The 22,895-nt window shown below is 41.8% G+C and overlaps 1 protein-coding gene across 8 annotated transcripts in view; it reads right to left on the bottom strand.

Moving 5' to 3' along the window:
* Positions 1 to 22,895, bottom strand: part of cep104 (centrosomal protein 104) — a 254,609-nt gene that overhangs the window by 184,255 nt on the left and 47,459 nt on the right. For all 8 annotated transcript variants that reach the window (XR_013578912.1, XR_013578913.1, XR_013578914.1 and 5 more), the window contains one exon: positions 16,899 to 17,066. Coding sequence is in view for 5 of the 8 variants with exons in the window: in XM_078558238.1 (XP_078414364.1) it covers positions 16,899 to 17,066 (168 nt within the window). In the remaining 3 variants the exon portion in view is untranslated. The remainder of the gene's footprint in view (positions 1 to 16,898; positions 17,067 to 22,895) is intronic.

The raw sequence follows: 22,895 nt of genomic DNA, 5'->3' as shown, positions 1-22,895 counted from the left end.
ACAACATGATTAATGTATATAAATTTGAGATTATTAAATTGCAAAAATATTAACCAAAAACATTATTCTCTAATAGTAGCAAGTAAACAGTCACGTAAGAATGACTTGACTTACAACTTCACAACTGAAAACAATTTTGCCAATTAAAATAAACACTCAAAATAAAAGTGATCCCATACTATTACACTATCAAACTCCCATTCAGCAGTTTAAGATACATAATATCTCAACCTTAAACACATTCAGAATAAATGTAAAGCTATAAAATTCTCAACTATAAGAATTCTCTAAAAAAAATTTCCTCAGATTGGTTGTGAGCAACGTCATGGGTGATGTCATGGGTGATTTACTGGCATGATGGGTTGAATAATATCCTTCTATGCTGTACTGTTCTATGATTCACATTCATGGTGACTTCTTCCACCAATCTATGCCCTTTGAAGTCTATCACCATCCTCCTCACAATTCACAATACTTTCAAGTCTTGTTTTATCTGCAAATTAAGAAATTGTGCTGTGTACACAGAGGTCCGGATCATTAAATATCAAGGAAAGCAGTGGTCCTAGCACCGAAATCTGGGTAATCCCACTGTGTACCTTCCTCCAGTCCAAAAAGCAACCTTTCACTATTACACTCTGTTTCTCATCACTGAGCCAACTTGGTATCCATGCTGCCATGGTCTATTTTAGTCCACGGGCTTTAACTTTGATGGCAAGCCTATTATGTGACACTTTATTTTGGACTCCCTTTTGGAACTCTAGATACACCATCAACCACATTACCCTCGTTGCCCTCTCTGTTACCTCATTGAAAAACTCAAGTTCGTGAACGTTATTTGCCTTGAACAAATCTGTTGCTGGCGTTCCACAGGATGCAGTCCCCGGCCCAACCATCTTCAGCTGCTTCAATGACCTTCCTTCCATCATAAGTCAGAAGTGGGGATATTCGCTGATGACTGCACAATGTTCAGCACCATTTGAGACTCCTCAGATACTGAAGCTGTCCAAGTCCAAATGCAGCAAGACCTGGACACTATCCAGGCTTGGGCTGACAAGTAGCAAGCAACATTCGTGCCACACAAGTGCCAGGCAATGACCACCTCCAACAAGAGAGAATCTAATCATCGCCCTTTGACGTTCAATGGCATTACCATCACTGAATCCCCCACTATCAACGTCCTGTTTACCATTGACCAGAAACTGAACTGGACTAGCCATATAAATACTGTGGCTACAAGAGCAAGTCAGAGGCTAGGAATCCTGCGACGAGTAGCTCACCTCCTGACTCCTCAAAGTATGTCCACCACCCACAAGGCACAAGTCAGGTGTGTGATGGAATACTCCCCACTTGCCTGGATGAGTGTAGATCCCACAACACTCAAGAAGCTTGACACCATCCAGGACAAAGCAGCCTGCTTGATTGGCACCACATCCACAAACATTCACTCTTTCCATCACCGATGCACAGTAACAGCAATGTGTACCATCTACAAGATGCACTGCAGGAATTTTCTAAGGCTCCTTAGACAGCACCTTCCAAACCCACAACCACTACCATCTAGGATTATAAGGGCAGCAGATAGATGGAAACTCCACTACCTGGAAGTTCCCCTCCAAGTCACTCACCATCCTGACTTGGAAATATATCACCGTTTCTTCATTGTCACTGGGCCAAAAACCTGGAACTCCCTTCCTAACAGCACTGTGAGTGTACCTACACCACATGGACTGCAGTGGTTCAAGAAGGCAGCACACCACCATTTTCTAAAGGGCAAACTAGGGATAGGCAATAAATGCTGGTCCAGCCAGCAAAGCCCACAAACCGTGAATGAAAAAAAATTTTTTTAAATTAATCCACATGGCCAAGTGACTGTTAGTTTTGTCCCAGATTATAATTTCCAAAAGTTTTCTCACCAGCAAGATGAAACTGACTGGCCTTAGTTACAAGGCTTAATCTTCCACCTTTTTTTTTTAAAACAAGGGTGTTACACTTGCAATTACGCAGTATTCCAGCACCACCTTTATATCTAAAGACGACTAGAAGTTGATAGCCAGTGCCTCCAAACTTCCATCCTTACTTCCCTCAGCATCCTTTCATTGCATCCCATCTAGTTCTGGTTATTTATTGACTTTAAAGGCAGCCAGCTTTCCTAACACTACCTCTTTTATCAAATTTTAGCCCATCAAGTACCTCCTCTTTCAATATGACATCAGCAGCATCGCTTTCCTCGGTAAAGACAGATACAAAATACTCATTTATTACCTCAGCTCATGCCCTTTGTCTCCATGTGCAGATGATCTTTTCTGTGCCTATTTGACTACATATTTCTTCTTACTACCCTTTTACAATCTGTATGCCTATGGAAGACTTTCGGATTCCATTTTATGTTAGATGCCAATCTGTTCTCATATGCTATCTACACCCCTTTTATTTCCTTTTTCACTGTCACTTGAACTTTCTAGATTCAACCTGGTTCTCACTTGTTTTATCAACCTAACATCTGTCATACTCACCTTTTTTCTGCTTCATCTTGCATCATCTCTTTCACCAACCAGGGAGGCTCTGCCTTTGGTGCCCTACCTTTCTCCCTGGTGGTGGTCAACCAGACCAGGAAAGCACATATCTTTGGTTTTCAGATTTGAAAATACAAATACGTGAATTATAATTGGCAGGATCAGAAAGGCTGGTAGGCTGTGGTTTTGGTGATGGGGGGCATGGGGTGACTTGGAGTAGTTCAGAGCATCAAAGAGCTCAGGGGACATCTGAGTGGTTTAATAGCAGCAGCATCACAGTAGGCTTGAAGTAGCCCAGGGACGTAGTTATTCCTGTCTCTTCCCAGTTTTTAAAAACATCCATGACTTATTTCATATCATGTACATTTTTCTTAATGATTTTCTTTGGAGGGATTTTGTTCTACTTCTTTAAAATAGAAAAAGAAACAAAATGTAGTATCACTAAATTAGCATAATTTCTCCTGCAGAGCAGAAAAATGAATTTACAATCAATATCGGTTTAAAAGCCATTACTCTAACGTGGCAAGGTTCAAGTCAAATGCATGCAATGAACCGTGTACAGGAACTTCACAGCCTTCTGGTTATAGAATAATTTATAGCATTCTGGTTAAACTCACTTAATTAAAAGAGAAAGAAAAGACTTGTATTTGCATAGTGCCTTTCATGAAAAAAGGACATCCCAAAGTGCTTTATAGCCAACAAAATACTTCATAAGTGTAGTGACTGTGTAATGGTAGAAAGCTTCATGTACGTAAAGTTATCACTGTAACAGTACAGGATTAGTCTGAAATAATCGAGAACAAGAGAACATGGGTTTAATGTAATTGGCAAAAGAAGCAAAAGCAATATGAGGAAAAACTTCTTCCACAGTGAATATTTAATGTTTGGAATGCACTGCCTCAATGTGGTGGAGGCAGGTTCAATAGAGGCATTCAAAAAGGGATTAGACCATTACTTGAAAAGGAAGAATGTGGAGGGTTACAGGGAGAAGGCAAGGGAATAGCAATAGGTGTATCTCTCATTTGGAGAACCGGTGAATACACAATGGGCCAAATGGCCTTCTTCAGCACTGTAACAATTTTGTGATTAAATTTGACCTTCACAGAATCAAAAATGCAAAAACACATAATTCCAATTGGAAAAACCAGTGAGTAAGAGTGGGCCCCTTAAAACTGAAAATTGTAGTACTATACATGAAAATCAGGAAATGGCAGGCATGTTGAATAATTAGTTTGCATTAGTATTTAAAGTAGAGGAAGAGGATAGCATGCTGGATATTCCAAAGAAACTAATATTGAATCAGCAACAGGGACTCACCAAAATTAACACAAGCAAATTAGTAAATAATGAAAGAAATAATGGTACTGAAAAACAACAAACCACAGGACCAGACAGCTTTCATCCTAGGATTTAAGGGAATAACTGTAACCATTGTGGACCCCATATGATCTTCCGAAGTTCTTTAATTCAGGAACTGCCCCTTTAGATTGGAAAACTGCACATCACTCCACTAAGAAAGGTAGTTGATGCGGGGGGGGGGGGGGGTGAAAAATCAGGAATTTATAGCCCAGTTAGTCCAACATCTGCTGGGAAATTAACACTTTCTACAATTAAGGGTAGGGTAACTTGAAAATTTTCAGTTCAACAGAGAGCCATTATGAAATTATAAAGGGTAGGTCACATCTGACAAACATAACTGATTTTTTTTTAAAAAGCGGTTATTAAACTAGTGGACAAGGGAATGTCTTTGGATGTTTTTATATGGAATTCCAGAAGACATCAGATGAAGTCTCTCATGAGAGACTGTTAGCCAAAATTGAAGCTCATGGAATTGAAGGCAAACTATTGACTCAGCTAGGAGATTAACAGGAGACAAAGTAGGGATAGCGGGGAGCTACTTGGCAGGATGTGACTAGTGGCATCCTGCATCCTGTGTTGGGAGTCTCAACTTCACTATATTTATTAATGACTTAGATAACAGGACAGAGAGCCATTATTTCCAAGTTTGACAATGACACGAAGATGGGGGGGGCATTGAAAAGTGTACACGGAAGCATGAAATTAGAGAGATATTAATAGTGAATGAACAAAACTGTAATAAATGTATTTCAACATAACCAAGTGTGAGGTCATACACTTTGGGTCAAAAAAAGAACAGATCAGAATATTTTCTAAATGGTGAAAAGCTAAAACTATAATGGTTTCAAGAAATAAAAACAGAAGATGCTGGAAATCCTCAGCAGATCTGGCAGCACCTGTGGTGAGAAAAACGGGGCTAATGTTTCACGTCTGTGACCTTCCATCAGGACTGATGACAGATCATGAACCTGAAACATTAACTTGATCTCTTATCACAAATGTTGCCAAACCTGCTAAATATTTCCAGCATTTTCTGTTTTCAATTTCAGGTTTCCCACATCTGCGGTATTTTGTATTTGTATGAGATCTGAAGACATTTTAGGGCCGTGGGGTTCAGGACAAGGGCAGCAGATCTGAGGAACACTACCACCTGCAAGTTCCCCTCCATACACATTCCTTACTTGGAACCGTAATCACCGTTCCTTCACTGTCACCGATTCAAAATATTGGAACTCCCTCCCTAACAGTACTGTGAGTGTACCTACAACATTTGGACAGCAGCAGTTCAAGATGGCAGCTCATCACCACCTTTTCAAGAGCAATTAGGGATGGTCAACAAATGCTGGCCTAGCCAGAGATGCCCACATCCTGTGAAAGAGTAAAATACAAAGCTCATTAAAATGCCATGGACAGGAATCAAAAAAATCTAAAAGGCTAATGAAATGCTAGCCTTCATATCCAGAGGTCTATAATACAAGGGGGTAGAAGACATGCTGCACCTATAAAAAGCCCTGGCTTGATCACACCTGAAGCAGTGAACAGTTCTGAACACCAAACTTTAGGAAGGATATATGGGCGTTGGAGAGTGTGCAGTGTAGATTTACCACAATGATACCTGCTGTTACAGAGATTTACACAAACAAGGTTGCATTCCTTGGAATTTAAAAGATCAAGGGATGATTTGATCAAAGTTTTCAACCTACAAAGGGAGATATTGATAGAAATTATTTCCACTGGTTGGGGAATTCCAGACAAGGGGACATATCTAAAAATTAGAACCAGGTTTTTCAGGAGTGCTTAGGAAACACTTCTACATGCAAAGTTCCACAAATGGCAGTTAATGCTTGGTCAATTGCAAACTTTAAGGCTGTTTACTTGAGCCACAACACTCGGGAGAGCACTTCCTGCACATATGCAATGTCAGAGTGTCAGCTGGCTGCAATAAAACAAACAAGTTAGCTTGACAGGCTAACAATAAAGTTCAAGTTACCTACTTCTAAGTTTATGCAGTCCTTAATCAATTGCAATTTCTTGTATCCAATTCATCAACAGACATACTTACGAACATATCTGACCTCTCGAACCTACTCCACCATTCACTAAAATCATGGCTGATCTGACTTGTGGCCCCAACTCCCTATCTGCCTGTTCCTGCCTACCCCCGATAACCTTAGATTCTTGACTTACAAGGGAGTCAATCTACCTCTGCCTTAAAAATATTCAATGACCCTGTCTCCACTGTTCCCTGAGGAACAGAGTTCCAAAGACTCTCAACCATCTGAGAAAAAAAAAATTCTCATCTCCGTCTTAAATGGGAGACCCCTTATGTTTAAACTGTGTCCCCTCGTTCTAGTCTATCCCAAAAGGGGAAATATCTTTTCAACATCCACCATATCAAGTCCTCTCAGGATCTTATATGTTTCAATTAGGTCACCTCTCATTCTTCTAAACTCAAATGGATCCAGGCCAGGCCTGTCCAACCTTTCCACATAAGGTACGCACCAACCCCAGGAATCAGTCGAGTGAGCCTTCTCTGAACTGCTTCTAATAGATATCATTGTCAACTGTTCCCTCTGTAAAACATGCTTTAAGACAGTATAAAACTTAAAGAATAGGAAAAAATTACACAAAGACGGGTGCCAGGTCAAAAGATTGGAAAGAATATAAAGAACAGCAAAGAATGGCAAAAAGATTAATAAGGGGGGAAAGTTGTGGTGCGAGAGAAAGCTAGCTAATAATATAAAGATGGATAGTAAGAGTTTCTATAGATATTTAAATAAGAGTTAACAAAGTGACCATTGGTCTTATAGACAGTGCATCTGGGGAATTGATAATGGAAAAGTAGGGAGTTGGTGGATGAATTAAACAGGTATTTTGCTTCGGTCTTCACTATACAGGACACAAGTAAACATCTTGGAAATAGCTGTAAATCCGGAAATGGTAGGGAGGAAGGAACTCAGGAAAATTACAATCAGGGAAGTGGTATTAAGTAAATTGTTAGGGTTGCGGGCTGACAAATTCCCAGGTCCGGATGGGTTTCACCCCAAGGTCTTGAAAGAAGTGGCTAGTGAAATAGTTGATGCATTGATTATAATTTTCCAAAATTCCCTAGATTCGGGGAAGGTTCCATTAGATTGGAAAATAGCAAATGTAACTCCTTTATTCAAAAAGGGAGGGAGACAGAAAGCAATAAACTACAGACCAGTTAGCCTAACATCTATCATAGGGAAAATGTTAGAAGCTATTATTAAAAATGTTATAGCAGGGCACTTAGAAAAATTCAAGGCAATCAGGCAGAGTCAACATGAATTTGTAAAAGGGAAATCATGTTTAACCAATTTATTGGAGTTCATTGAATGAGTCACATGTGCTGTGGATACAGGGGAACCATTGGATGTACTATGCTTAGATTTCCAGAAGGCATTTGATAAAGTGCCACATCAAAAGGTTACTTCAGCAAATAAAAGCTCTTGGTGTAGGGGCTAACATATTGGCATGGATAGAAGATTGGCTAGCACCAAGAAACAGAGAGTAGGCATAAATGGGTCATTTTCTGGTTGGCAGGATATGACGAGTGCTATGCCACAGGGATCAGTGCTGTAGCCTCAACTTTTTACAATTTATATAAATGACTTGGATAAAGGGTCCGAAGGAATGATTGCTAAATTTGCTGATGACACAAAGATAGGTAGGAAAGTAAGTTGTGAAGACAATATTAGAAGGCTACAAAATGATATAGATAGGTTAAGTGAGTGGGCAAAGACCTGGCAAGTGGAGTATAATGTGGGGAAATGTGAAATTGTTCATTTTGGTGGGAAAAATAAAAATGATTATAATCTAAATAGTGAGAGATTGCCGAGCTCTGAGATTCAGAGGGATCTGGGTGTCCAACTGCATGAATCACAAAAGGTTAGTATCCAGGTACAGCAAGTAATTAGGAAAGCTAGTAGAATGTTATCATTTATTGTGAGGGGAATTGATTACAAAAGTAGGGAGGTTATGCTTCAGTTGTACAGGGCATTGGTGAGCCCACATCTGAAGTATTGTGTATAGTACTGGTCTCCTTATTTAAAGGAAAAATGTAAATGCGTTAGAAGCATTTCAGAGAAGGTTTACTGGACCAGTACCAGGGATGGGCGGTTGTCTTATGAGAAAAGGCTTAACAGGTTTGGCTTGTATCCACTGGAATTTAGAAAAATAAGAGGCGGCTTAATTGAAAACTTTAAGATCCTCAGGGGTCTTGACAGGGTGGGTGTGGAGAGGATGCTTCCTCTTGTGGGAGAATCTAGAACTAGGGGTCACTATTTAAAAGTAAGGGGTCATTCTTTAGGACAGAGGTAAGGAGAATTATTTTCTCTGAGGGTTGAGTGCCTTTGGAACTCTCTTCCTCAAAAGGCAGTGGAAGCAGAGTCTTTGAATATTTTTAACGCAGAGCTAGATAGGTTCTTGATTAACAAGGGGGTGACAGGCTATCGGGAGTAGGCAGGAATGTGGGGTTGAGATTACATTCCAATGTAATCTCGTAATGTTCTTAATGAATGGTGGAGCAGGTTCAAGAGGCCAAGTGGCCTAATCCTGCTCCTAATTCCTATGTTCGAATGGTGAACAAGCGCAAGGGGCTAAATGGATTATTCCTTTTCCTACATTATGTAACTGTGGAGGATTGAAACAGGATAATTCAGCAAGGGAGAGCAAGGGGGAGAAGTCAGTTATTTAGATGGGAGGAGGATCAAAAAGAGGCCTCCTGTATTTGTGTACAAAGTCTGAACACTTGATTGGCATTGAGGGAAATGCTTTGCTGTCCTCTAGTGGCAATTATAAGATACACTTAGTCTACATTGCACCAACTAAATATGCAAATGCCGCATGGTTTTTATTTTAAAAACAACTTTCCCCCTTCCATTCTATTTGCCATGCCACACAACAACCCTTTCTTCCATTGGGCAAACAGGAAATCTATTTCCAAACCACAAATATCCATCAACAGGTGTACAAGAACAACATGAAATAAATTATCCCTGGATTTCTCACTCCGTCATGCCTCCCAAGAATGTGGCTGACTTCACTCAGTACCTCCAAAAATTAACTTTGTGGTGGTGAAGAGGTCACACACACAGATTCAATTCCTCCATGATACAGGTCAGAGCTGCAACCTGCTGCCCAAAAATTCTTCCAATAATTTTCCCATGCTTACTTTATTTGTTTTCCAGACAGGAAAGTGCAGTTCAGAAACAGGTTTTTACACATTATGGACTATTGTCTGTTGGAATAAGCAACTACAAAGCAGCTAGCTGACTTGTGAAGAACATATATTTTTATTTCTGTTGGACTGTGGATTAAAATTACAATGGATGCAGTTAGAAAGACAAATCTACTGGCACAAAAACAGAATTACCTGGAAAAACTCAGCAGGTCTGGCAGCATCGGTGGAGAAGAAAAGAATTGACGTTTCGAGTTCAACATGACCCTTCAACAGAACTGAAGTATAGTTAGGAGAGAGGTGAAATATAAGCTGGTTTCAGGTGGGGTGGTTGTGGGGACAAGCAAGCAGTGGTAGGAGCAGATAATCAAAAGATGTCACAGACAAAAGGATCAAAGAGGTGTTGAAGGTGGTGATATTATCTAAGAAAAGTGCTAATTAAGAATGGATGGCAGGATACTCAAGGTACAGCTCTAGTGGGGGTGGGGTGGAAAGACTAACAAGGTATTAGTTGTAGATTTAAAAATAATGGAAATAGGTGGGAAAAGAAGAATCTATATAAATTATTGAGAAAAAAAAAACAAAAGGGAGGGGAAAGAAACGGGGTGGGGATGGGAGGAGGGGGAGTTTAAGATCTAAAGTTGTTGAATTCAATATTCAGCCCAGAAGGCTGTAAAGTGCCTAGTCGGAAGATGAGGTGCTGTTCCTCCAGTTTGCGTTGGGCTTCACTGGAACAATGCAGCAAGCCAAGGACAGACATGTGGACAAGAGAACAGGGTGGAGTGTTAAAATGGCAAGCGACAGGGAGGTTTGGGTCTTTCTTGCGGACAGACCACAGGTGTTCTGCAAAGCGGTCGCCCAGTTTGCGTTTGGTCTCTCCAATGTAGAGGAGACCGCATTGGGAGCAACAAATGCAGTAGACTAAGTTAGGGGAAATGCAAGTGAAATGCTGCTTCACTTGAAAGGAGTGTTTGGGCCCTTGGACGGTGAGGAGAGAGGAAGTGAAGGGGCAGGTGTTGCATCTTCTGCGTGGGCATGGGGAGGTGTCATAGGTGGGGGTTGAGGAGTAGGGGGTGATGGAGGAGTGGACCAGGGTGTCCCGGAGGGAACGATCCCTATGGAATGCCGCCAGGGGGAGTGAAGGGAAGATGTGTTTGGTGGTGGCATCATGCTGGAGTTGGCGGAAATGGCGGAGGATGATCCTTTGAATGTGGAGGCTGGTGGGGTGATAAGTGAGGACAAGGGGGACCCTATCATGTTTCTGGGAGGGAGGAGAAGGCGTGAGGGAGGATGCGCGGGAGATGGGCCGGACACGGTTGAGGGCCCTGTCAACCACCGTGGGTGGAAAACCTCGGTTAAGGAAGAAGGAGGACATGTCAGAGGAGCTGTTTTTGAAGATAGCGTCATCAGAACAGATGCGACGGAGGCGAAGGAACTGAGAGAATGGGATGGAGTCCTTACAAGAAGCGGGGTGTGAGGAGCTGTAGTCGAGGTAGCTGTGGGAGTCGGTAGGCTTGTAATGGATATTGGTGGACAGTCTATCATCAGAAATTGAGACAGAGAGGTCAAGGAAGGGAAGAGAAGTGTCAGAGATGGACCATGTGAAAATGATGGAGGGGTGGAGATTGGAAGCAAAATTAATACATTTTTCCAGGTCCCGACGAGAGCATGAAGCAGCACCGAAGTAATCATCGATGTACCGGAGAAAGAGTTGTGGGAGTGGGCCGGAGTAGGACTGGAACAAGGAATGTTCCACATACTCCATAAAGAGACAGGCATAGCTGGGGCCCATGCGGGTACCCATAGCCACACCTTTTATTTGGAGGAAGTGAGAGGAGTTAAAGGAGAAATTGTTCAGTGTGAGAACAAGTTCAGCCAGACGGAGGAGAGTAGTGGTGGATGGGGATTGTTCGGGCCTCTGTTCAAGGAAGATAAGGGCCCTCAGACCATCCTGGTGGGGGATGGAGGTGTAGAGGGATTGGACATCCATGGTGAAGAGGAAGCGGTTGGGGCCAGGGAACTGGAAATTGTTGATGTGACGTAAGGTGTCAGAGGAATCACGGATGTAGGTGGGAAGGGACTGGACAAGGGGAGAGAGAAGGGAGTCAAGATAACGAGAAATGAGTTCCGTGGGGCAGGAACAGGCTGACACGATCGGTCTGCCAGGACAGTTCCGTTTGTGGATTTTGGGTAGGAGCGGGCCATCCGAGGTTGCGCGACTATCAGGTTGGAAGCTGTGGGAGGAAGATCTCCAGAGGAGATGAGGTCAGTGACAGTCCTGGAAACAATGGCTTGATGTTCTGTGGTGGGGTCATGGTCCAGGGAGAGGTAGGAGGAAGTGTCTGCGAGTTGACGCTCAGCCTCCGCGAGGTAGAGGTCAGTGCACCAGACAACACCACCACCCTTGTCAGCGGGTTTGATGACAATGTTGGGGTTGGACCTGAGAGAACGGAGTGCAGTAAGTTCAGAGAGAGACAGATTAGAATGGGTGAGAGGAGCAGTGAAATTGAGACGGCTAATGTCACACCGACACCTTCTCTTGATCTTTTCATTGAGAACTAAGAATCCAGAGGGAGGGGTCCAGGTGGAGGGAGAATATTGGAGGTGGGTAAAAGGATCCGTTGAACGGGGAGAGGACTCCTGCCCAAGTGAGCACGGAGACGAAGACGGCGGAAGAAGAGTCCAGCATCATTCAAGCTCCGCATTCAAAGGATCATCCTCCGCCATTTCCGCCAACTCCAGCATGATGCCACCACCAAACACATCTTCCCTTCACCCCCCCGGCGGCATTCCGTAGGGATCGTTCCCTCCGGGACACCCTGGTCCACTCCTCCATCACCCCCTACTCCTCAACCCCCACCTGTGGCACCTCCCCATGCCCACGCAGAAGATGCAACACCTGCCCCTTCACTTCCTCTCTCCTCACCGTCCAAGGGCCCAAACACTCCTTTCAAGTGAAGCAGCATTTCATTTGCATTTCCCCTAACTTAGTCTACTGCATTTGTTGCTCCCAATGCGGTCTCCTCTACATTGGAGAGACCAAACGCAAACTGGGCGACCGCTTTGCAGAACACCTGTGGTCTGTCCGCAAGAAAGACCCAAACCTCCCTGTCGCTTGCCATTTTAACACTCCACCCTGTTCTCTTGTCCACATGTCTGTCCTTGGCTTGCTGCATTGTTCCAGTGAAGCCCAACGCAAACTGGAGGAACAGCACCTCACCTTCCGACTAGGCACTTTACAGCCCTCTGGGCTGAATATTGAATTCAACAACTTTAGATCTTAAACTCCCCCTCCCCCCATCCCCATCCCGTTTCTTCCCCCTCCCTTTTGTTTTTTTTTTCTCAATAATTTATATAGATTCTTCTTTTCCCACCTATTTCCATTATTTTTAAATCTACAACTAATACCTTGTTAGTCTTTCCACCCCACCCCCACTAGAGCTGTACCTTGAGTATCCTGCCATCCATTCTTAATTAGCACTTTTCTTAGATAATATCACCACCTTCAACACCTCTTTGATCCTTTTGTCTGTGACATCTTTTGATTATCTGCTCCTACCACTGCTTGCTTGTCCCCACAACCACCCCACCCTCAACTTCTTACTCCCCCCGCCCCCCACCTGAAACCAGCTTATATTTCACCTCTCTCCTAACTATACTTCAGTTCTGTTGAAGGGTCATGTTGGACTCGAAACGTCAACTCTTTTCTTCTCTACCGATGCTGCCAGACCTGCTGAGTTTTTCCAGGTAATTCTGTTTTTGTTTTGGATTTCCAGCATCCGCAGTAGCTTTTTGTTTTTAAATCTACTGGCACGGTGTGAGGGATATATACAATGTTAATGTGTCAAGAAAATATAATAATTCTCAATGTTATTGGAATTTATTGTAAAATAGAGTAAGAGTGGGATATGTGTGTGAGTGAGTGAGAGATTTAATTGAACTAGAGGCAGCTAGTTTCGATTGAAGGAGAGAGGTTATGTTTGAAATGTTAATCAGGTAAACATGGGGAAGTTTAGAAACTTAGGTGTCAAGGGAACATTTGCATTTTGAAAGAAACCAGACTAGATTGTTTTCAAAAGGAAGGGTGAAATGTGTCACCCAGTCAGATGAAGTTTAGAAACAGTGTATTTATTTTTCCCCAAAGATTACTGGTAAAATTTAGCGAGGGGTTTTATTATCACGGAGATGAAGTCCAAAGACGTAGTAAAACAATGGGTATTTGCATTCAAAGAGGAAGATATGTATAAAGAAAGCAAGACATTTTTGTAAGGGAAGGCATTTTTAAGATCTTACAAGTGTGAAAATCCTTCAGCATCTATGCCTCAAGCTGCTGTCTTCAAAGGACTGAAGTTAAGAAAACCCACTTGGAAGGCGACTTGTTCAGCGTATCATGTTTCTTTGCCTGGATCTTTTAAAATATGTGTCTTACTGTTGCGTTAACGAAAGTGTAACTGGGAATTAGATTGATTAAGTGGATTTAGAAGTTATCAGAGTAGTAATTTGTAGATCTATGTATGTATTTAAAGTCATTTTTCTTATTAATAAATGTTTAATCTAGTTTTGTAAAAACCTATAAGGCTTCGTGGTCTTATTGTTACTGAATTTAAGGCATGCACCTCAAAATTTATACAAATTGAAAATTTGTTGTGAAAGTTGTTTCAAGTTTCCCTCTGGGATTTGAACAGCTCAGCATTTGCCATGGCAGTGTCATAACATGCCGTCCTGGAACACAGTGTGCCATGAAAGACAAGATGATGCCAAGGGGGAGTCCGTTCTAACAGGGAACTGGCTGGCAACAACATTTTAATTGGCTCCTGACCAGGGTTTGTGTGAGAACAGTGCAGCACAAAAAAAGCACCTAGCCTGAAAAGAGAGAAGACCTAAATCCTCTTTCTCCTGTGTGTATAAGATTCCAGTGATTCTACTTTTTTTGGCTTTTTTTCCCCCTCATATCTCTACAACCTGCTCTCTCTATGAAAACTCCTGTCAAGAGGAAATGGGGAAAATCACCTTGAAAGACATTGAAAAGCAAGTGCTCAACCAGTGAACTAACGGCTAAAAGTGCTGGGAAGACCACCTTGTGTCATCAACAAAGAACTAACAGGAATTTGGAAGACATCGATCAAAAATCAACCCATCGAATCCTGTACTTTGGAATTGGTGCTATTGAACTGTTTTATCCCACCCTTAAAATCCATGTTTTTGTGTGTCTTGTATGTGTGTATAGGGATTTAAGGGATAGAGTTTAAAGTTGTAGAGTTAAGGTTAGAGTTAGAAATTAGCAGTTCATATTTCTTTCTTTTGCCACTGGTTAAAGGCAATTTGTTCAATAAACAGTTATTTGCTTAAGTTTACAAACCTGGTGAGCGTATTCTGTTAACTTAAATTAAACGATTGGGTGGTTTGATCAAACTTTCACATTTGTCACGGCTCGGAGAGCAGTGGGATTTGATATCCCCAGTGAGTTGTGACAGATTCGATATCCTCAGGTGGTGTACAGCAGACAGTTTAGTTTCGCATTTTTTCACCCAGAGCTCAGGTATCTTTCTTACAGCTATTTGTATAGTGATAGGACCTCAGATCCCCTCTTTACCCACTCAGTACAAATGTGCCGCTGGGCACCCCCTCTCACTTTCAGTGCAAGATTGATATCTACCACTCATTAAGCATCACAGTCTTTACATGCTGTGAGCATCAAAAATGCTTCTGTAGTCTCAGCATATCACACCCCAGAGGGTTGTGGATGCCCCATCTCTCATGCACTCTTAGTTACAGAAAGTCGAGCTGAGGAGTGACAGAATAAAAGTGAAGGAACAAACAAATAGGTAAAGGCAGTTCTAGAGTCTCAATTGACAGATGTCTTGGCTTTCTTAAAGTCTTGTGAATTTAAGAGCTCAGTTTGCCTTTGACACCACTACAATGTCTACTCTTGGTCAGAGTAGCTGGTTTCATCAAAACTAAATTCTTGTCAAACAAACTCTAACTTGATACTAAGTGTTTGTTTTGTATTTTGGTCAACATTACTCTGCGGCTACCAAAGCTTTACAGCGCCAGTCATTCAACAGTTGATCTACATGTTAGTGTGTAAGTGCAGCAAGCAATTAGGAAGGCAAATGGCATGTTGGCCTTTATTGCAAGAAGATTGGAGCAAAAGAATAAAGAAGTTTTACTACAATTGTATAAGGTTTTGTCAGACCACATCTGGAACAGTGTGTGCAGTTTCGGTCTCCACATTTAAGAAAGAATATACTTGCACTGGAGGCGGTACAGCGAAGGTTCATTAAATTGGTCCCTGGGGTGAAAGGGGTTGTCTATAACGAAAGGATGAGTGAATTAGGCTTAGATTCTCCGACGTTTAGAAGAATAAGAGGCAATCTCATTGAAACTTGCAAAATTCTGAAGGGGCTTGACAAAGTAGATGCTGAGAGCTTGCTTCTGCTAGTCATAGAATCTAAAACACGGGGGCACAGCCTCAGGATAAGAGGCCAATCATTTAGGATAAATTACTTCACTCAAAGGGTTATGAATCTTTGGAATTTTCTACCCCAGAGGGCTGTGGGTGCTCCATCATTGAATACATTTAAGACTGGGATAGAGATTTTTGGTCACTCAGGGAGTTAAGAGATATGGGGAGCAGGCAGGAAAATAGAGTTGAAGTTCAAGATCAGCCATGATCATATTGCTGGCAGAGCAAGCTTGACAAGCCAAATGGGTCTACTTCTTCTCCTAATTCTTGTGTTCTCACCTATACATCCCTATATGGCTATGCTGCACTTTTACAGTCCTTCTCAGCCCTAGATCATTTCCTAAACTCTCTGTCCATCATCTCTGGCCTTGTGTGCATCCCCACCACCTCCATCTTAATCTATCAATGACTGGCAGAGGGTCTAATCATCACAATTGAATTCTTTCAAACCTAAACTTCTTTGATTTAAAAGACTCAGTTAAAGCTCTTCAAGCTCGCTTTTGGTCATCCCGCCTTCCTTGCTTGGCATCTGTTTTTGTCACACCACTTGTGAAACAGGATCTTTTTAAAAAAATATTAAAATTGCTCAAAATGCTGTTACTTAAATAGCTTCCAAACAGTTTCTAGATACATCTGCCTGCATACCTCAATAAAAAACGTTTGTCAACTAGATCTCTCAGTTTATGAAATCTTGGGCTGAAGTACAAATTCCAATAAATGTTTACTTTCATCTACATTAGTGCAGAGTCATGCTAAAACTCAGATCCAACACAAATCACACCATCTGCATTAAATCTGTATTTTTCCCATCAAGCAATTCCTGAAACATTGAAAAACTTGGTGCCATGCATCAATGGCTAAACAACTACTCATGTCCTTGTTTAAAGTAATAACCTATAGTAATATATTGAGATAAGCAACAGAATGGCAGGAACGTTTAAAGAAAAAGCAGAAATCTCACTCATGCCCTGGGTTTATCCAGTAAACAGTTAAACAGTTCCGACCTTTGCAGACTAGGAAGACCCTAGGGTGAATCCCTTGTCTACATTTAATGAACTAATCTCAAACTCAGCAGTGTTATAAAAACACCAGCTAGGAAATAAACAAAAAGATAATTTGAGTTCCACTTCTGATCATTGGTCCTGTTGGAAGCACATTTAGGTCTAACTCTCCTGCTCCCTGAATAGCTTGCTGGTACAGTCACGGTCACTTGTTGACTGGAGGACAATGTGTGTTTCTAATAATCCAAGCATGGAGTTGGGGGGGGGAATCAGATGAGCAATGGGGTGGTGGGGGGGTGGAATCAGATGAGCAAAAATACAATTTTAATTAAAGAAAACATATACTCTGCAGTACTTACAGATGATACTTTGTCCTTAATAGCTCTACGAACAAGGAAGATTGCTGCTTTCAACATATTCTTTAGTTCATCCTTGGGTATTCCTTCAGGAACAGTGGAAAGTTTTTTATACACAGCCAGTAACGCATCTTCTCTATATGACCAAGTCTTGGAATAGGCTCCAGCCACCTATGACAAACAAAATCAATGTACAGAAATGAACTCAAAGCACTAAGTGAACTCAGATCATGAACAGTTTAATAATTACACTATTCTTGCTTTGTGCATAATACTGAAATCTTCTGCAAAATGGTCTCCATGGTCAAGGTCATGGAGCCAAATGTCGTCTTTGCTGGTGTTTGGAAACATTGGAGGTTCTGATGTTTAAATATAATGTGAGTTTATAGGAGAGGTTCAATGGGCATGCTGGGTTTTTTTGTCTATCTTTATCATACGTTTAATATGGTCCGTTGGAGGCTACTAGTTGGCTGACAACTTGAACTTTTGTCTCTAACTGGTGCAAGACCCCACTAGGCTGATGACCTTCTATTCAAGCTATACAAACTCCTCTATTGCTACAGGCTTTAGCTCAGCACCTAAATGGGGACAGGGATGTTCTGTCCAGCACTGACTTGTATTCTGACCTCCAAAGTTCAAACAATTCTTACTACTTCTCTGAAACAGAAGTTTGAACATTTTAGAGGGAGTTATTTGCTTGCAGTGATTGTGTCAATCCCTAAGCCTCAGAGCAGTTTTGTTCACCAAGCCTAACCTGAAAGAATTGTGATAAAAGCAAAATACTGCAGATGCTGAAAACCTAAAACAAAAACAAAAATTGCTGGAAACATTCAGCAGGTCTGGCAGCATCTGTGGAAAGGAAGACAGAGTTAACGTTTCGAGTCTGTATGACTCTTCACTCTACACCCTCAGTCTTCTCTGCTCCAACGAAAACAACCCAAGTCTATCCAATCTCTCTTCATAACTTAAATGTTTCATCCCAGGCAACATCCTGGTGAATCTCCTCTGCACCCCCTCCAGTGCAATCACATCCTTCCTATAATGTGGCGACCAGAACTGCACACAGTACTCCAGCTGTGGCCTCACCAAGGTTCTATACAACTCCAACATGACCTCCCTACTTTTGTAATCTATGCCTCCATTGATAAAGGCAAGTGTCCCATATGTCTTTTTCACCACCCCACTAACATGCCCCTCTGCCTTCAGAGACCTATGGACACACACACCAAGGTCCCTTTGTTCCTCAGAACTTCCTAGTGTCATGCCATTCAATGAATACTTCCTTGTCAAATTACTCCTTCCAAAGTGCATCACTTCACACTTCTCAGGGTTAAATTCCATCTGCTACTTACCTGCCCACTTGACCATCCCGTCTATATCTTCCTGTAGCCCAAGACACTCAACCTCACTGTTAACCACCCAGCCAACCTTTGTGTCATCCGCAAGCTTACTAATCCTACCCCCCACAGTCATCTATGTCGTTAATATAAATGACAAATAATAGGGGACCGAACACAGATCCCTGTGGTACGCCACTGGACACTGGCTTCCAGTCACTAAAGCATCCTTCTGTCATCACCCTCTGTCTCCTACAACTAAGCCAATTTTGAATCCACCTTATCAAATTACCCTGTATCCCATGTGCATTTACCTTTTTGATATGTCTCCCATGTGGGACCTTGTCAAAGGCTTTGCTAAAATCGATATAAACTACATTAACTGCACTACCCTCATCTACACACCTGGTCACCTCCTCAAAAAATTCAATCAACTTTGTTCGGCATGACCTTCCTCTGACAAAGCCATGCTGACTATCCCTGATCAAGCCTTCCCCCAACAAGTGGAGATGGATGCTCTCCTTCAGAACTTTCTCCAATAGTTTCCCTACCGCTGACCTGAGACTCACTGGCCTGTAGTTCTCTGGCTTATCTCTACAACCCTTCTGAAATAGCGGAACCACATTAGCTGTTCTCCAGTCCTCTGGCACCTCCCCTGTGGCCAGAGGGGAATTAAAAATTTGGGTCAGAGCCCCTGTGATCCCCTCTCTTGCCTCCCTCAGCAGTCTGGGACACAAATCATCCGGACCTGGAGATTTGTCCACTTCTAAGCCTGCCAACACCTCCATTACCTTCTCACTCCCTATATCAATTTGCTTAAGAACCTCGAAGTCTCTCCCTGAGTTCGATACCTTCATCCTCATCCTCTTGGGTGAAGACGGATGTGAAGTATTCATTCAACACTCTAGCGATGTCCTCAGGCCCCACCCATAGATTGCCCCCTTGGTCCTTTATAGGCCCTACTCTTTCCCTGGTTATCCTCTTCCCATTGATATACTTATAGAATATCTTGGGATTTTCCCTACTTTTACCAGCCAGAGCTTTCTCATATCCCCTCTTTGCTCTCCTAATTGCTTTCTTAAGCTCCACCCTGCACTTTCTGTACTCCACTAATGCCGCATCAATCACTTTAAATCTTTGTCCTCTGCTTATTGACCTCCTTCCATTAGATTTACTCTAGCAAAATCCTTCATAATTTCAAACACCTCCACTAAATCTCTCCTTAACCTTTTCTACTCGAAATGAAAACAACCCTGGCTTTCTGATTGCTTCATACACGAGTGGGATTTGGGAGAGACGTGGTGAGGGGTGGAGGCAAATAACTGGATTGCTCTGCAGAAGACCCAGTGCAGACTCAATTGGCCCAATGGACACCTTCTGCACTGTATTAGTGTTCTATCAACCCTTTTCATTGCTTCAAAGAACTCAAATCAAATTCACCAAACACAATTTCTCCTTAACAAATTCATGACTTTCATTTATTAGCCTGGACTTCATGAATGACAATCAATTTTGGCTAGGACATTTGTTAATTGCATACTAATTATGTATAATTGTATGCAAGTGGTGGGCATTAATTGTGGTTTCACCTGAGGCCATATAAATAGACACAGACTAAAACTATGGTTGTTTGGTTAGATGTATGCTTGGAATCTGTAGCTTTCTGCAGTCTTTCTCCGTTTAAATAATATTCAGCTCCTCTATTCTTCCTGCTAAAGTGCATAACCTTACATTTTCCCACATTATATTCCATCTGCCAAGTTTTTGCCCACTCATTTAATCTGTCTATATCCCTCTGTAGACTCTGTGTCATCCTCACCACTTGACTTCCCACCTATTTTTGTGGAATCTGCAAACTTGGCAACAGTAGATTCACTTCACTCATCCAAGTCATTAATATATATTGTAAATAATTGAGGCCCCAGCACTGATCCCTGTGGCACTCCACCAGTTATAGGTTGCCATCCTGAAAAAGACCCCCTTATCCCAACTCTGTCTTCTATTAGTTAGCCAACCGTCTATCCATGCTAATATATTACTCCCAAAACCAAGGGCTCTTATCTTATAAGTAGCCTTTAATGTGGTACCTTATCATACGCCTTTTGGAAATCCAAATACATTACATATATTGGTTCCCCTTTATTTATCCTGCTTGTTGACTCCTCAAAGAATTCTAATAAATTTGTCAGACATGATTTACCTTTCATGAAGCCAGGCTGGCTCTGCTTGATTATATTATGCATTTCTAAATGCTCTGCTATTACATCCTTTATAATAGACTCTCACATTCTCCGAATGATAGATGTTAAGCTAACTGGCCTATAGTTACCTGTTCTTTTGTCTCACGCCCTTTTTGAATAAGGGTGTTACATTGGCAGTTTTCCAATCCTCTGGGACTTTTCCAGAATCTAAGGATTCTTGGAAGATTACTACCAGTGCATCCACTATCTCTGTAGTTACTTTCTTTAACACTCAAGGATGCAACCGATTTGGCCCAGGTGACTTATTGACCTTTAGCCCCATTAGTTTCCCTAGTACTTTTTCTCTAGTGATAGTTATTGTATTTATTTCTTCCCCTTCTTTTTGCCCCTTGATTATTTAGTATTTTTGGTATGCTATTAGTATCTTCTACCGTGAAGACTGATGCAAAGTATTTATTCAACTCCTCTGCCATTTCCTGGTTCCCCATTATTTCTCCAGCCTCATTCGCTAATGGGCCTATGTTCACTCTCTTCCTTTTCATATATTTAAAGAAGCTCTTATTGTCTGTTTTTATATTACTTGCTAGGTTACCCTCAAAAGTTTATTTTCTCCCTCATCATTTTTTTGGTCAACTTTTGTTGATTTTTAAAACTTTCCCAATCCTCTGGCTTACCACTAATCTTTGCCACATTGTATGTTCTTTCTTTCAATTTGATACTATCCTTAACTTCCTTGGTTAACCATGGTTGGTTTATGCCCTTCCTAGAATCCTTCTTCCTCACTGGGATACATCTTTGTTGTGAGTTATGAACTATTTTTTTGAATGTCTGCCATTGTTCATCAATCGTCTTTTCTGCTCAACTCCTTTCCCAGTCCACTCCAGCCAACTCTGCCCTCATTCCTTTGTAATTACCCTTATTTAAGTTTAACACAGTTGTTTCCGACCCAAATTTCTCACTCTCAAACTAAATTCTACCATGTTATGGTCACTGTTTCCTAGGGGATCTTTACTCCGAGATCATTTATTAAACCTGCCTCATGACACATTACCAGATCCAAAATAGCCTGATCACGGGTTGGATCCACAACATATTGTTCTAGGAAACTGTCGCAAATACACTCTGAATTCTTGCTTGTGGCTTCCTCTGTCAATTTGATTTTCCCAATCTACATGAAGATTAAAGTGACCCATGATTGATGTACTGCCTTTTATACATGCCCTCATTACCTCTTGATTTATTCTCTGTCCTGCAGTATAGCTGCTGTTCAGGGGCCTATAGACTACTCCCACCAGTATCTTCTTCGCCTGGTTAGTTCTTACCTCCACCCACATGGATTCTACATCCTCTAATCCAAGGTCATTTGTGCTATCGTACTTATTCCATCTTGTGCTAACAAAGCTACCACACCATCCCTTTCCTTCCTGCCTATCCTTTCGAAAAGTTACATACCCATGAATATTTAGTTCCCAGCTTTGATCTCCTTGTAACCACATCTCCGTAATGTCTATAAGGTCATACCCATTAACCTCCATTTGTGCCTTTAATTCATTTATTTTGTTCCGAATACTACATGCATTTAAGGAAAGAGCCATTAAATTTGTCTTTTTGTCATTTTTTTCCCCCCTTTGACCCTATTTGCTGCTGTTTTTCTTGTTTGTACACTGTCCCTTCCTGTCACACTCTAGGTATCATTACCTAAACAGCTGCCCTGCAAGGCTACCATATTCTTTTGCTTTGTAAGCCTACGTATCCCCTCTCCAGAACCCCCTCCCCCCCACTTAGTTTAAAGCCCTCTCTACAGTCCTGGTTATTCAATTCGCTAGGACATTGGTCCCAGCACAGTTCAAGTGAAGCCCATCCTACTGGAACAGCTCCCTTCTACCCAAATACTGGTGCCCCTACCCCTTGAACTGAAACCCATTCCTTCCACAACAATCTTTGAGTGTGAAGCAGGTAAAGCAGGTCAGTGATAGGTGGGGGCTAAAGAGAGATTGACAAAGATGTAATGACACAAGACAAAGGGAACATTAATGGCAGTGGTGAAAAACTAAAAAAGGTGCTGATAGTGGCATAAAGGTAAGAAAGCAGAATGTGCTGATAGCAGAACAAGGTTAAGCTGTCTGTGAAAGCAAACACCAGGAGGGTAATGGAAAGCTATGAAGGTAAACAGGGTGAAAGAGACAAACAGAAATCCTGCCAGAGAGAAGAGCAGTACTTCTTCAAGGTAGCGATTCCTGGATGAGAAGTGGCAGTGAATTAAACATGAAGATAAAAGCAAAATATTGCAGATGCAAAATAAAAACAGAAAATGCTGGAAAAATTCAGCAGGTCTAACAGCACCTGTGAAGGGAGAAACAGAGTTAACATTTTGAATCAGCACGACTTCTTCAGAGCTAAAGAGAAGTAGAAATGCGATGGAATTTATATTGTTTGTGGGGAGGTGGGGAGGGTTGGAGCAG

The sequence above is a fragment of the Cetorhinus maximus genome, chromosome 15 (assembly GCF_964194155.1).
Source record: "Cetorhinus maximus chromosome 15, sCetMax3.hap1.1, whole genome shotgun sequence".
Classification (NCBI taxonomy): domain Eukaryota; kingdom Metazoa; phylum Chordata; class Chondrichthyes; order Lamniformes; family Cetorhinidae; genus Cetorhinus; species Cetorhinus maximus.
This window is presented reverse-complemented; position numbering and strand designations above follow the sequence as displayed.